The sequence below is a fragment of the Typha latifolia genome, chromosome 6 (assembly GCF_019914945.1).
Source record: "Typha latifolia isolate L0001 chromosome 6, TyphaL0001v2, whole genome shotgun sequence".
Lineage (NCBI taxonomy): Eukaryota > Viridiplantae > Streptophyta > Magnoliopsida > Poales > Typhaceae > Typha > Typha latifolia.
Window position 1 is genome coordinate 3,918,439 of NC_133091.1, and position 14,844 is coordinate 3,933,282.

General features: G+C 38.0%; 3 protein-coding genes across 3 annotated transcripts; 2 read left to right on the top strand and 1 right to left on the bottom strand.

Moving 5' to 3' along the window:
• The first annotated feature begins 1,609 nt into the window (after positions 1-1,609).
• LOC140790764 (dihydrolipoyl dehydrogenase, mitochondrial-like) lies at positions 1,610-7,047 on the top strand. The gene is made up of 2 exons (XM_073141008.1): positions 1,610-2,062; positions 5,587-7,047. The coding sequence occupies exons 1-2, from the start codon at positions 1,811-1,813 to the stop codon at positions 6,835-6,837; spliced, it is 1,503 nt and encodes a 500-aa protein (XP_072997109.1). The 5' UTR covers positions 1,610-1,810; the 3' UTR covers positions 6,838-7,047.
• Positions 7,048-8,887: 1,840 nt separating this feature from the next.
• Positions 8,888-11,073, top strand: LOC140790765 (short-chain dehydrogenase reductase 3a-like). Its single transcript, XM_073141009.1, has 2 exons — positions 8,888-9,013; positions 10,162-11,073. Exons 1-2 carry the CDS (start codon positions 9,000-9,002, stop codon positions 10,934-10,936), a joined length of 789 nt encoding a protein of 262 aa, XP_072997110.1. The 5' UTR covers positions 8,888-8,999; the 3' UTR covers positions 10,937-11,073.
• Positions 11,074-13,914: 2,841 nt separating this feature from the next.
• On the bottom strand, positions 13,915-14,639 carry LOC140790085 (ubiquitin-ribosomal protein eS31z fusion protein). The gene has a single exon (XM_073140010.1). It carries the CDS (start codon positions 14,574-14,576, stop codon positions 14,106-14,108), a length of 471 nt encoding a protein of 156 aa, XP_072996111.1. The 5' UTR covers positions 14,577-14,639; the 3' UTR covers positions 13,915-14,105.
• Between the last annotated feature and the right edge of the window lie 205 nt (positions 14,640-14,844).

Genomic DNA, 14,844 nt, shown 5'->3' on the forward strand with positions numbered 1-14,844 from the left:
CTTTTCTAGATCTTCTATTTGATTACTATAGCAAACATTGTATCTGAATTTCCAAATTTGCCATAAGATGATAGCAATAAGAGCCCGCAACCAAATATTCCCCTTATCCAGAAGCTTTGTGTCTTCATTAAGCCAAAGTCCATTCTCCCACGAGTCAAAAAAAGGAAAGAGAAACCGAAAGTCGGTCCTGCATAAAGCCCCACAAGGTAGAGTCCACTCTAAACTTTAAAAATAAGTGGACTATGGACTTAGGTTCCAGGTTACAAACAGGGCATCTAAACTCATGGTTGAGTCCAATGCTAACTAGGTAAGCCCTAGTAGGCAATTTACCCTAGCAAAGTTTTCATATGAAAACTTTTATATTAGGAGGGACCAAAAGGGCCCAAATCTGCCTCCACCCATCCCAGGCATGGAGGTTGATTGGGAGGTTACGAAGATAGTTAATAAACAATTTTAGAGTCAATGGACCCAGAGAGGTAGAGGGTCCACACACCAAGTATCGCTTCTACCCCATATACGAATGACCAAATTAAGCATTACATCTAATAACTTAGATCCAAAACAATGAATATTTGACAATACATTTCGTACCTTGCTAAAGGCCACATTGGGCATAAGTTTGCAGACCCAATATGTATGAAGCAGAGTGTTAGTTGTTACCCTCCCCTACAATACTTTCCAAACAAAGGCTTTAACTCGAGGGTTAGCTTTAAGCTTCCAGAGAACACTCGATTTCGTTGCAATTAGAATTGGACATCAGGTAAGAGTAAATTGTCTTAGCCCTAGCCACCTCTTTGTTTTTTTTTATATTAAAAGAGTTGAGATCTCAGCTATCAGGTACAACACAGGCACTGCCCATACCCAAACTATCATTAAGTAGCTTCCATAGCCTAGACCAACCTTCCCACCCATTCTCCTTAGGCCCACATAAGAAGTTGTAAATAGAGCTTGCTTTAGCTTCCCCACGCACATCTACAACCTACACCTATTCATTAGCTAGGTCAGTATCTCTCCCAACTTACGTGGCAATATCGAAAGCCATATCTCTTTCAAAGCTAACCAGCAGCTTATTAATATCTTACATTCTATTCTACATAAGAATAGAGACATTAAACTCATCATGAAAGCACTCATGTTGATTGGACAAGATTGCCTTCCAAATGGAACCGTCACGAGCCAAGCGTCTCCTAAGACGAAAGTACCTTCTCTGTTGCCAATGTGTCGCTTGAAATTTTTCTTTAGATTCATCGCTATCTGCTATCTGACAAAGAGCTCTCCATAGCCACGAGGAATTCTTTGCCGACTTCGCATTCTATGGATCAAGAGGCCCATATTTAGCTAGCATAACGAAGACCCACGGGACCTATTTGTTGTCGGGCCACCGAATCTATTTGTCCTCGTTAGGACTTACCCACAAGGAGCCTTTTGATTTTGTCCATCAAAGTAGGCACAAAAACTTCATTGATCCTAGTGTCAACCACCGCCCATTGTGCAGAAAAAAGCACTATTAATTCAATCGCATATGCTCAAATTTTACCGAGTCCGTATCTTTTGGAAGCAATCAAACTTATCCCGAAACAAGACCGACCACATCCAATCGAGTTCGTTTATTTACACGACGTCGAGACTCGAGAGCAATTGCAGATTTGCAGCCGCCACTGCCCACCAGTGGCAATTTGGTCATTTCAGCACTTTCCAACCTCGACTGTATTTATTTGTTAATTTTGCCTTTCGCTCGGGCATTCTCCTCTCGCGAGGGCAGAAGAAGAGAAGGTTGGCAGGACCGTAGCAGAGAGAGAGAGGAGAAGAAATGGCTATGGCGAGCTTGGCAAGGCGGAGGGCCGGGGACATCATCCGTCCGGCGGCGGCGTTCCGAAGCGCCTCTCTCTGCCGGAGTTATGCGGCGGCGGCGGAGGAGAACGACGTGGTTGTGATCGGCGGCGGGCCGGGGGGTTACGTGGCGGCGATTAAGGCCGCCCAGATGGGGCTCAAGACGACGTGCATAGAGAAGCGTGGGGCTCTCGGCGGCACATGCCTCAACGTCGGATGTATCCCCTCCAAGGTGAGATAACAATCTCGTCATCTCTGGAAATCGAATCGAGCGCTAGGTTTCTATCCTCTCGATGGACGCTTGTTTTGATGAATTAGATATGTAGGGTTCTTGATTCAGTCGAATCATGTGAAGTTTCATTCATTGCATTGTGCAATTTGATCAGTGAATCGTTTAGTCAACGCCGTCTAATTGATGTTTGGTTCATTTCCCTTGAGATGCATTACATAGGTTGCGAAATGAAACGGATAAAGGTTTGATTTTGTTTCATATGATTGTAGAAACTGTTTGTGTTGATAACAAGTTCTTGTCCATTGCTTGATTTTATTGTTTTTTCTTGCAACTATATTTGTGATTAAATCTTCGCCTATAATTAGAGAAGTAAGCGATTTGTTAGTAATTACTTTTTGGTAAATGACCTTGGAGGAGGATTGAGCAAGAGAATGGGAGCTCCTGTTAATGAGGAGGAGAAATGATGATAGATTCTATGGTACCATGTTCTATTTTCCACGTGTTAGTTAGGAAGATTAGGAAGAATAATCTCAATAGTGGAGGATCCCTTGCTGCCCACAAATAAGCTAGATGAACAGGGAGAAACTCAGGGAGAAGGAAGAAAAATATGTATGAGTTTGGAGAGGATTAGTGGCTATGAACAATAATCTACAGATATAGTGATGCAAGTGCAACTGAAATCATTTACATCTTTTCACAGCTATTTGTTGACCATTTTGAAGAAGTAGGTATCTGCTTCTTTCCAGAACCTAGCATTACTTTCAGGATTAGATCAGCTGATAACAACAGTCTAAACTACTGAACAAGATGATAAGCCCCTCTTGATAAATTAGCTTCCATGTACTAATTAATCTGCAATCAGAAATTTTTAGCTGCAGCTAGGATACTGCCGTTTCAAGCATGTCCAAATAACACTTGTATGGGTTAATCTGTCATTAGTACAGAAGCCAGCCAGCCTATTGAAGTCTTTCTAGGACATCTAGGTGAATCCATAAGATAATAACTCCTCTACCAGATGTCTAAAGATGCTTGATGGGTTCTTGTTAGATCATTTAGTGTCCATTTTGAAGATGAACAACCAAGCTTGTGAACTAGTCATCACCCTGTTGGAAGCATGCAATCTTTCTAGTAGTTGTTTACACCTCGTCATATATTTAGCCATATGCTGGATTGTAGAAAGCATGGATATTATTGTTGGTTCCTTTGTATGTAATATGGCTAAATAATTTCTAGTTTTGATATGCTTTGGGTCAGATCGGACCACTTCATATGACAATGGGTTCGCTGGGTCGAGCCTAATCATCTTAGCTTAGTCACTTCCTATTTTAGCACCTGATATATTGTTGAGTCCTAGACATGAGTACCCGCTAATTATAAGCTTAAGTTGTTAATTTGATTAATTGGTCTAGTCAAGGTGTTTAATTGGTCTAGTCCAAGTTCGAGTCTGTTTGGGGTTAGGGTTAGCCTCTAAATATATGTGGAGAGCAATCTAGTTTAGGTTATTAAGGAATATTTGCATTGTTTAATTTCTATCTCTCCCTTCTCTATCTATTAATTTCATCCTCTCTAGCCTCCCTCACGTTCTCTCAAGCCATCGACGCCCTTCTTCAAGAGGATGAAGCTTCTCCTCCCTCATCAATCATTGATCCCCTTAGTCTCTCATGGCCGACCTATTTCTTCCTCCTCTTTCTTTCTAAAATATCGATCTACCTATTCATCACAATCATCATGAACCCTCTATGCCATCTCCATCATAGCTACAAGCCGATCTACCATTGTGCCCTTTAAACCACAATCACCACCACACCCGCCACCAACACCACCGCCAGCCCTCCCATCTAGATCAAACCCAAATATTCTGAATCTGAGAAGAGCCTGAATACCAAAGAAGGAAAGTTACGAAGCGAATATATTTGGTTTTATAATTTTCTGACGATGTAAGAATATTCGGTGAATATTTTTCCCAGACTGCATAGACCTACAAATCTGTGACTAACTTAGATCTACCCTCCGAACCAGGTTCGCATCAAGTTTGTTGTGTATATTGCTCCAACTTTACTTGTCACATGAGGTGCATGTAGAAGCCCCATTTGAATGACGACCTTAAGATCGAGAAATTAATAAAGTTTACCCTAGGTTAGTAAGAAGGTAACTGTTTCAAATTCTTAATTAGTAGAATAGGTAAAATATTCTTAAGTAGTTAGTGAAATTCACGGTGGATAAGAATTAACACTATAAGAGTTATGGTAAGACAACAATTTTAGTTTGCATTCAAATTTGAGCATGCAATAGTTTTGACTGTCATAAAAGTGATTAAGAGGGAAGGTGATCTCTTTGTTATTTTGGTAGATGTTGCTCATTGTGTTCCAACTTTGAAATCAAAGACAAACTGGGTAAATTCATGGTTCAAAGTTTTGATTTGTATTTGGACCCCTTAAAGAAAAGAAACATTTGGACTGATAAGGATTTGTTTCAGCCAATGGTGGTCTGAAACCAAGGTCAAATCCAGCAATCTTGTGGGTTTCTACCTTGAGCAATGATTTTTGACCTTGGTTTTGATTAAGTTTCCGTTGGAATCATATTCAATTTTATCCCAAACTTCAAACTGTTTATGGGTTACAAATCATTTGAAATTGAGTATGCCAAATGTTTGCTTTAGATATGCCTTGTATTAGTCGGGATAATGCATATTGCTGCAGTAATATTTCAGTGAAATGTTCCAGATGTAGCTAAGCAGATGTAATGTATTTTTTGCTAGGAAACTGTGGTATGTTACTATGTGAGATCTCTTGCATTTAAAATTTGTTGTGCTGTGCTGGAAATCAATGGACTGCATAGTGCATGTGTGGAAGGTGGATTTAAATGTGGCCATATTTGTGTTTCATATCTTAATTTGATAACATACAAAATAAGTAGGAAACTGAAGAACAACAAGCAAACAATAACAAGCAAACAATGAGTCCCAGCTAGTTGGATTGGGCATGTGTAACCTTTCGTCCATTTGGCTCTATCTAGCGTAAGGTTCTGATTTATAAGAATTAATGGTGAAGCATAAAGTTTCACGGATCAAGAAGAATGACTAGGTTAAAATTCTTTTGCAAAGAAGAGCCAATACCAGCATGTAGTTTTTCTTGCTTTTGTGATTGTATAAAGTGCTTAATCTTTACTAGACCTCAAAGTGTTAATTTCATGCTATTATGATTATCTTCTTCACATCATCTCATGTCTTTATTTGAAGTTTTTCCTCCTTATGGTCAGGCAGGGGATGATTGCTAACTATGTTAGAATATCTGATAAAAAAATATTATTTTATGTATTACCTTGATTCTTGTTAAACTGCACAGTTTCTTCACTTTCAATAGAAATAAAGAAAAATAAACAAAAGAAAAGAAAACCATTTTCCTTTTTTGCAGATAAATTTAATCATTCCATGTTTTCATCATTACCATTGATACACCTTGCAAATGTAGTTTTATGATTTATAGTTATAACAGTGGATACTTTTCTCTTTTTGATGATTCTAGGCTCTTCTCCACTCATCTCACATGTACCACGAAGCCAAGCATGCATTTCCAAGCCATGGTGTCAAGTTCTCTCAGCTTGAAATTGATCTGCCAGCCATGATGGCACAGAAAGATAAAGCAGTCTCTGGTCTTACTCGAGGAATTGAAGGTCTCTTTAAGAAAAACAAGGTGAACTATGTAAAAGGCTTTGGCAAGTTTGTATCCTCATCAGAATTATCTGTCGATACCCCTGAAGGGGGTAACACTGTTGTCAAAGGCAAAAATATCATTATCGCTACTGGTTCTGATGTCAAATCCCTCCCAGGAGTTCCAATTGATGAGAAGAAGATTGTTTCATCCACGGGAGCTCTGTGTTTATCAGAGATCCCAAAGAAGCTTGTGGTGATTGGTGCAGGCTACATCGGTTTGGAGATGGGTTCAGTCTGGGGGAGACTTGGTTCAGAGGTGACTGTTGTCGAGTTTGCTCCAGACATTGTCCCAACCATGGATGGTGAGGTCCGAAAGCAATTCCAACGCATGCTCGAGAAGCAGAAGATGAAGTTCATGCTCAAGACCAAGGTCGTCGGGGTTGACACATCTGGAGACGGAGTCAAACTGACCATTGAACCTGCAGCTGGTGGTGAGCAGAGCACACTTGCAGCTGATGTAGTTCTTGTTTCGGCTGGTAGAACTCCATATACAGCTGGGCTTGGCTTGGAAGCTATTGGTGTCCAGACTGACAAGGCTGGAAGGATTACAGTTGATAACCGTTTTATGACGAGTGTAAAAGGAGTGTATGCTATCGGGGATGTGATACCTGGACCAATGCTTGCTCATAAAGCAGAGGAGGATGGGTTTGCATGTGCAGAGTTCATCGCAGGTAAGGAAGGTCATGTAGACTATGATATGGTCCCTGGTGTGGTCTACACACACCCTGAGGTAGCATCAGTTGGAAAGACAGAGGAGCAGGTGAAGACCTTGGGTGTGCCATACCAGGTTGGCAAGTTCCCATTCATGGCAAACAGCCGTGCAAAAGCAATTGACGACGCCGATGGTTTGGTGAAAATACTAGCCGAGAAAGAAACTGACAAGATACTTGGAGTCCACATAATGGCACCCAATGCAGGGGAGCTTATCCATGAGGCTGTTATAGCCTTGCAGTATGGAGCATCAAGTGAGGACATAGCTCGCACATGCCATGCACACCCAACCATGAGCGAAGCTGTGAAGGAAGCTGCTATGGCGACCTACGACAAACCCATCCACATGTGATGACCATTTACTAGCTTAAAATCTTTTTGGAGATACTAAATAATTTTTGGATCTGTTACCAGTAAACCAATATGAATTCTCTCCTTGTTTATTATCATTGTCAAAAATACTTGTGGATCGAGATTTTCCCACATGCTTACTGGTAAACTTATATGGTTTGCTGTTGATCTACATTTTACAGGTGTTACAATAAGAAGATGGAATTATGAAGTGAGTTGTTGTCTTTGGCCATTCTTCTTTGTAACAAACTAAAGAAAGCCATCTGAGAATTCTAAGAGACTTCCTTTTTATTCCTCAGAGCAAAAAGATTGTGTTATGGTTTTGTTGGTAGTTGGGTCAACAATTCCTTGCTGTTTAATATGGGTGCTGTTCTCTCTGCTAGGTTGTTCTTGTTCGTGTATATATCAAGTGGCTCTCCAACTGACCAACAACCTCAGATCAAGCTCTAGTTATATTACCAGTCTAAATAGATTCATCTTTCTGAGACTATCAAAGATCAACCAGAGAAATTAAAGCAGTATCTTTTTAAAGGTAAAATAATAATTGATAAATATAAAAAATATTAGATAAAATAAAAGATGAGAAAATTAGGTATATTATTATACTAGCATAGACCTAAAAAGTTGTTTATTTGGTATACCATCATAACGAGACTTATACAAGTGATAATTTATGGTTAATTAAAATGTCTATAATTCATAATTTTTTTTTAAAAATTTATATGACATCAATTCTTGATAGTTTCTCACTGCAACTCAAAAACAAATCAACTTTGAATGAAATATGGAGATCATTTGCTGAATTGTTTAATCTGAAAGTGAGTTTCCTTTAAACAATTCAGCAGAAACTTCAAAACAGTGGGCGAGATGCTGGATTAGTAGTTTAATTTTTCTCTTTCATCACTATCATTACTTTAAGCAAGAACAAAAGTTAGTTTTGGTGTATAAAGATGAAGAGATCTCACATACACCCTCTTCTTAAAGCATCCATACTCTCTTTCAACTCTCGAAAATTATAGTTTATTCATCAAGTGTGGCCTTAAAAATTGTATCCATCAATTGCATCTACATATTTACACTTTATATAAAGTTTCAGAATATAATATTGCCAATGTATCTTTCATGCAAACTTAAATGTCTATTAAAATGGCATTAAAACGACATAAAATATTACTTAAATGCTAAATCCTAGACCTTAAACCCAAAACCATTTTATCTTAGTATTATATTTCATATGGGCATATATAAATAATATTTAGTCCTTGTAGCGGCAATTTTGAGGGCAATTTGCATAAAAAAGTAACAAAGACTATCGTGTCTCACGTTTTTTTATTTTGTCAAGTTACACATGGGCACGAATTATTTATATAAATTATATGTAAAGAGTATATAACATATATACTTTTAATTTGTCAAGATAGTAAATGAACCGCATTTATAGTAGTGAAGAAGTAAAGCTCATAAAGAGAACTTTTACTGTATTATTATGGTTTTCAAACTATTTGATTCTTGAGTTGCTATTATATAAACGCTAATAAATGGGACATTGTTTATGTAATAATACAGTTTAAAAGGGAGCAATTGTTTGTTTGCTGGACCATTTTCAATAATCTGACTCTACTGTTACCAAACGGCATCCAATAACTGCAATAGAAAATTAAATGAATAAATTTATATCTTATATAATATAATATTTTATATATTTTAAGTTTAGTGTTTAATACTATCTCCTTAAGACTAATTCACCCTTCTAAAATACGGCAATAATTTTGCATGCAAAAAAAAGTATTCGAATGCCTTATAGAAATCAATCAATAACCATAATAAAATAGGTGTATTACTTCTTGTCTTAAAAATGAGCTATCATTGTTCATACTCAGTAGTAAAATAAATTTGAGTCTTAATTTAGTTGATTTATATAAATTTTTTGCTCGTAAAAGTAATAAGGTATTGGGTCCAAACAAAAATTTTAAATAATTTATGACATGTCGGTGGAGTGATGGTCACAATTCACAATAAATAAATGTGGTTGGTTTGATGAGCTTTGATTCAAACCATTTAAGATAGAGGTCCTAAAAGAGAACTACAAATACCTACACTATCTTTCAGCGTCTTCCAACGTCTTCTCCTTTCCTTTTCTTTTCTCTTTGACACGATTGAGCAATGTCTAAGCCAAGGTAAGCTTTGTTTCCTTTGTCATATCTTTTGCTTCCTGTGATTTTTTTCCGTGAGTAAATTACAACTTCTCTCTTTGATGTGATCTTATTATTATTATTATTATTATTATTATTATTATTATTATTATTATTATTATTATTTTGTTAGGATTAAACTCTCATGGTACTATGAATTTAAACAATAAAGTTAGAGGGGAATATTTGGGATTTTATCCTTACTAAAACCTATAGACAATTAATAAATATATGTGAAAGTTAGATTAAAATTTTATATAAAATTTATTAATTTAAGTGATAACTGGATACTGATATTTGCATAGATTATTCGAAACTAGATCAAATCAAATTTAGTCGGACCGTTTTTATTCTTGAAAATTAGACAATGTTTTATGAGATCTATAACATAACTAACCCAAACATATATGCTCCTAGAGATGACAGAGCTCTATCTCTAGTGCCAAATGGCGAATAAAGAGGTCGGATAAATAGAGATGGTAATTAGCATCTTTTCCAAAGCTTAACCAAGTAATTATTACATAAATTAATTTTATGAAGCACTCTCAAGAGAATAAAGATCTATCTTATTCTCGAATAAGTTCCAGTTTTTACTATCCTTTCTTTTATCTCTTTTCACTTAATAAACTTGTTATTTAAGAAAGCCATATTCAATGTATGTACGTGTTATATATGTGGACTACAAGCCACCACCAACTCATTTAAATAACCAGATGAGTTTTTTCCGTCATTAACTACTCATATAAATGAATTAGCGAAGGCCAAATAATGAATTCTCAGGTGGATTTTTGGCATAGCTTTTAATGAAAAGTTTTCCATTCCTCACTCACCAAATACTAAAAAGCTACCAGTTAAAGAGATGGAGAAAGAAGAACTAGTCAAAGAACTCCATGGCGCTGTTGGATCGAACTACATTGCCTCCCAGCTGGGAGATCGATCTATCATATACTATCAATAATATAATACAAAAGATCAAAGCGTAAACATGCAATTAAAATTTCAAACTCGAGCAGAACATCACGGATCCTATTCAGGATGGAACTAATAATTCATAACGACTGTAATAGTTATAAGAAATTTTGTTTCCTTTTTCTCCCCTCGTGTGCTTCATGCAAACTACTACTTGGATTTAGGTTGGAAGGCAAGGTGGCTATGATCACTGGGGCCGCGAGCGGGATCGGCGAGGCCGCAGCTAAGCTCTTTGCGGCCCACGGCGCCACCGTCGTCATCGCCGATATCCAGGACGAGCTCGGGGCGGCCGTCGCAGCCTCGGTCGGCCCTGACAAATGTAGCTACAAACACTGCGACGTGACCGACGAGCGGCAGATCGAGGCGGCGGTGGAATACGTCGTGACGAGGTACGGCCGGCTCGATGTGGTGTTCAGCAACGCCGGCATGCTGCCGCAGCCGACGCCGATCATGGACGTGGACATGGCCGAGGTGGACAAAGTCATGGCCGTGAACGTCCGGGGCATGGTAGGAGCCATAAAGCACGGCGCACGAGCCATGGTGAAATTGGGCATACGCGGGTCCATCATCTGCACCTCAAGTGTGTCATCCGTTCAAGGCGGGTTTGGGCCAGCATCCTACACTGCGTCGAAGCACGCGGTCGTCGGGCTCATGCGGGCGGCGGCCGGCGAGCTCGGGCGGTGCGGCATCCGAGTGAACTGCGTGGCGCCGGCCGGAGTGGCGACGCCGATGTCGACCGTGCACACCGGATGGAGCGCAAGTCAGGTAGAGGAGATTTGTGGTGCCAATGCTGCCTTGAAAGGGGTGGTTCTAAAGGCTCAAAATATCGCAGAAGCTGCTCTCTTCTTGGCATCAGATGAAGCTGCCTTCATTAGTGGCCACAACTTGCTTGTCGATGGAGCGATGACTGCTGCCTTCACCTATAGTATGATGAACTAGAGGGAAGGTGTGTGTGCGTTTTGCTATGGTTAATTTGAATAAACGCTCCATCTCTTTGAATTATGATGATGGCTTCTGGATTCCAACAAATTTGTAAGCCAAAATTTCCAATTAAACACAAGTTTGTGGTCTAAAAACAACTCAAATTGGACGACAGATGGCTGCCGCAATAGTAAGTATTATCAGTCTGCCACCCATACTAGAAGGAAGGGATGATAATGGTAGTGTTGTTGAAAGTTGGACTGGTACGAATGATTGACCCAGCTTGCCTCTAGCCTTGAGATTAAGTGCTATGAATGACCTCACCAAGCCAGACATCCAGGTTAAATGAGATTAGAAGCACCTACTGGCAAAGCTCCAAAGCCTCGGTTTAGAAATATTTCAAGTGATTCTATTTTGACTATTCTTTCTCAATGCGATTCTTCCAGAGTGCTATGAACATCTCTGCCACTGATCCCCCCCTCTAGGCAGAGCAGAGGCCCAGACTCTTAAATTGGCTTTACTCAGATCAAGATAATTCAACATAAGCAGAACCTCCATTGAAGTGGATTCAAAAACTCTATCCAACATTCTCAACTGATGCCTTCCCTGCCCTTGGCGTTTGAAAAATTTATTCTATTTACTTGCATAATCTTTATTTGCATCCTTTTCACATAGTTTTAGGAAAGCTAACCAACCTACAAATTGGTTAACTAATTTTAATAGGGAACATAGTTTTTCCTCGATTTGGGTCTACTTGATTAGTATTTTCTCAGATAGCTGATATATTTTGCGCATTCTTCTGAAGGTAATTTAAAACCTTTTTCTAACAAAAACAAGCAGAGGCGACGAAGACACAGATCAAGATGATTGAATTCAAAGCTCACAGGAGACACCATAACCATTGGCCCTGGCAACAGTTTGGTAGCTTAACAAATTCGCAGAAAGTGAACAATTTTATCACCTTCTTCTACATACCACACATTAGAACAAATACTAGCGTCACATTCTAACACAAGTTAAACATAGAATTATAAGTATGTAATGTGAGTACCCCAGACTTTATAAACACAATACAACATCCACAAAAATATAGTTCAAATTAAACTCAAACAGTGTGCAGTAATTAATGAAACAGTGACTGCAAAGTGAAGACCTTCCTGTCTACTTGGTTAAGCAAACCAACTATCAAAATCATGGACAGGTCATTAAAGCCTAAATGATAATGAAATGTTCACTGTGGTTTTCTATAGAAAAGTACAGAATAGTGGAATTTAGAAAGAGCACACATACACATACAACATGCACTATTTCCTTCATTGTTGGATTGAGGCAAGAGCTTACTAGTTGATACTCAGAAAAGATTATGCACATGAAAAAAAGATTAAGCCCACCAATAAATTACTTTATAAGCAAATTTTAACTTCCCCCCTATTGTTATGCTAGAAATCAAATTATCTTTAAATTTTTATTTGTGTCACTTTGCCCCCGTTTTGTTTAGACTAATATAAAACTATTAAACTTTTTATCCAAACTAACAAAAAGATAAATAAATAAATAAATTATCATAATACACCTATGATATTAATAATTCTGTATTTAGAGTAAATATAAATCTTTTACAAATACTTAGATGATCAAAATCTTCTTTTCCATGATCATATATTTAAAGGAAGGTACATTAAGATAATTAAATATTAATTAAAATTTGAGACTTATAATTTAAGTTGAAGAGATAAAAGATATGAAAAGTGTATTTAAAAATAGGAAATAATAGTAAATTTAATGGAAGGAGAATATATATCTATATTTATACTTTCTCTGATAATTTAGACGAAAAATAACAATTTTACATTAGTCAGTGGATAGCAAAGTGATAAAAATAAAAATTCAAAGATAGCCCTGACTTTATTGTCTTCAAATGACTCTGCACATGCACAGAAAGATCAAATACAACTGAAGAACTCAATAAAATTCAAAGCAAATTTACCATCAAATTGTTGCACTAATAAGTTAACAAGCAGTTCCTTATACTACATCTACGAATGCTTTACAACAGAACTGCATAAACAAATTCAAATACAAAAGCAATCAGATCAACAAGAAAGTCAAGACCAAACTAAAGGATTAAGAAGAGAATATAAAGTGAGAATAAGAGCGGGTAAGAAATCGGTGGATATAGGAGGGTCTGAATTAGATTTCAGATCACCAAATTACTATTTCAACCATTAATCACCCAATCAGATAAATGATTTATTTAAAATTATTTTAAATGTTTAAATATATATTTATAATCCAAAATAAATCTGATAACTAAAAAAATATCTATAAAAAATAACATTCCTCCATTGTTTAGCTATCTTTAGTTAGCTATGGGCCACATGGACAATATCATATTTTAACAATATACTTATTTTAATTTTTATGACTTAAAAAACCCTTATAGTAAATAATAAATAGTTAAATACTAATGACAACTAGATAATTTTAAAAAAAAGAGCAATCCAATTAATTCGCACGATTCACTGGTTGGACAATCAACCTGTTCGTACCTAGTAAAATGTATTTCGGTTGAATAACAAAATAAGGATTGAAATGGCTTGTAACATAGCACATTAAAAACCAGCTCTAATATATACCTCAACCCTAACAAATAAAATTTCAAACATCATTGCCAGGATACATGTAATTAGTGATAAGAATGAGATACTCATAACAAGCATAAACATATAAACGAAAAATAAACAATACATTCATAAAACCAGATCAACAGACGAACTAATTCAAGTTTAACAGTCTTTAAACAAGCATTACAATAGCATCAACAGTTCAAACTAATATCCAACTATACCTTATGACTTATGGTTTCCATCCAACCTCTCTTACTCCCCATTTAATGAAGAGAAAAATTGTAGACATATATACAAGCAAAAATCTAAAGGAAGATGGTGCAATTAACAAGCTAGTAGTTAAGTTGCTAGATATGGCAAGATCACTGATTTGAAACCAAAATCGAATTTTCCATACCAAACCATGACTCGGAACAAACAAAACCAACCATAAATCTCTGAAGTTCATAATATATAAAGCTAAAGCAACACTACTCATAAATAAAAATTCCAACTTGCATGGAGTTTTCAAGGATTTACTACTTCTCCATCTTCTTCCAATAGATCGAGATGGACTCAACTCACTCGCCTTGCTTCTGGTAGACGTAGGTGAGCCCACACTTCCCGCAGTAGTGTCGATCGAAGTGGTTCGCCATGAAGGTGCCAGCCCCACACTCCGCATTCGGGCACTCCTTCCTGAGGCGGGTAACCTTCCCGGTGGCGTCGTCGACCTTGTAGAACTGGAGCACGGCGAGCTTGACCTTCTTCTTCTTGTGCTTGATCTTCTTGGGCTTGGTGTAGGTCTTCTTCTTTCTCTTCTTCGCGCCGCCGCGGAGGCGGAGCACAAGATGCAGCGTCGACTCCTTCTGGATATTGTAGTCGGCTAGAGTCCGTCCGTCCTCGAGCTGCTTGCCGGCAAAGATGAGCCTTTGCTGGTCCGGGGGAATCCCTTCCTTGTCCTGGATCTTGGCCTTAACGTTATCAATCGTATCGGAGGACTCCACCTCGAGGGTGATCGTCTTCCCCGTTAGGGTTTTCACGAAGATCTGCATCGTTGCGGCGGCGGCGGAGACCAATAGAGAGGAAGGAGGGGAGAGAGAGAAAGGACACGGCTAGGGTTTGTGAGAAGAGGCTTTGGGAGAGTATTTATAAGGGAGGATGGCTGTCTGGTGTCTCGCAGGTACTGTTTATGGTTGGTTAATGATTAAATCGCGACCGTTCATTCTGTTGCGTTGGACGAAACTAGGAGCGAAACTGTTTAGGATACTCAACAGGTTGTTTTGTTTCAATTTAGAACCTATTTTTGAGTCGAGTAAAACT

Bases quoted from the DNA above. Each gene is read 5' to 3' on its own strand.
- LOC140790764 (XM_073141008.1), top strand. From the start codon at position 1,811: ATGGCTATGGCGAGCTTGGCAAGGCGGAGGGCCGGGGACATCATCCGT. The intron at 2,063-5,586 runs GTGAGATAACAA...TGATGATTCTAG, and splicing joins TCGGATGTATCCCCTCCAAG to GCTCTTCTCCACTCATCTCA.
- LOC140790085 (XM_073140010.1), bottom strand. From the start codon at position 14,576: ATGCAGATCTTCGTGAAAACCCTAACGGGGAAGACGATCACCCTCGAG.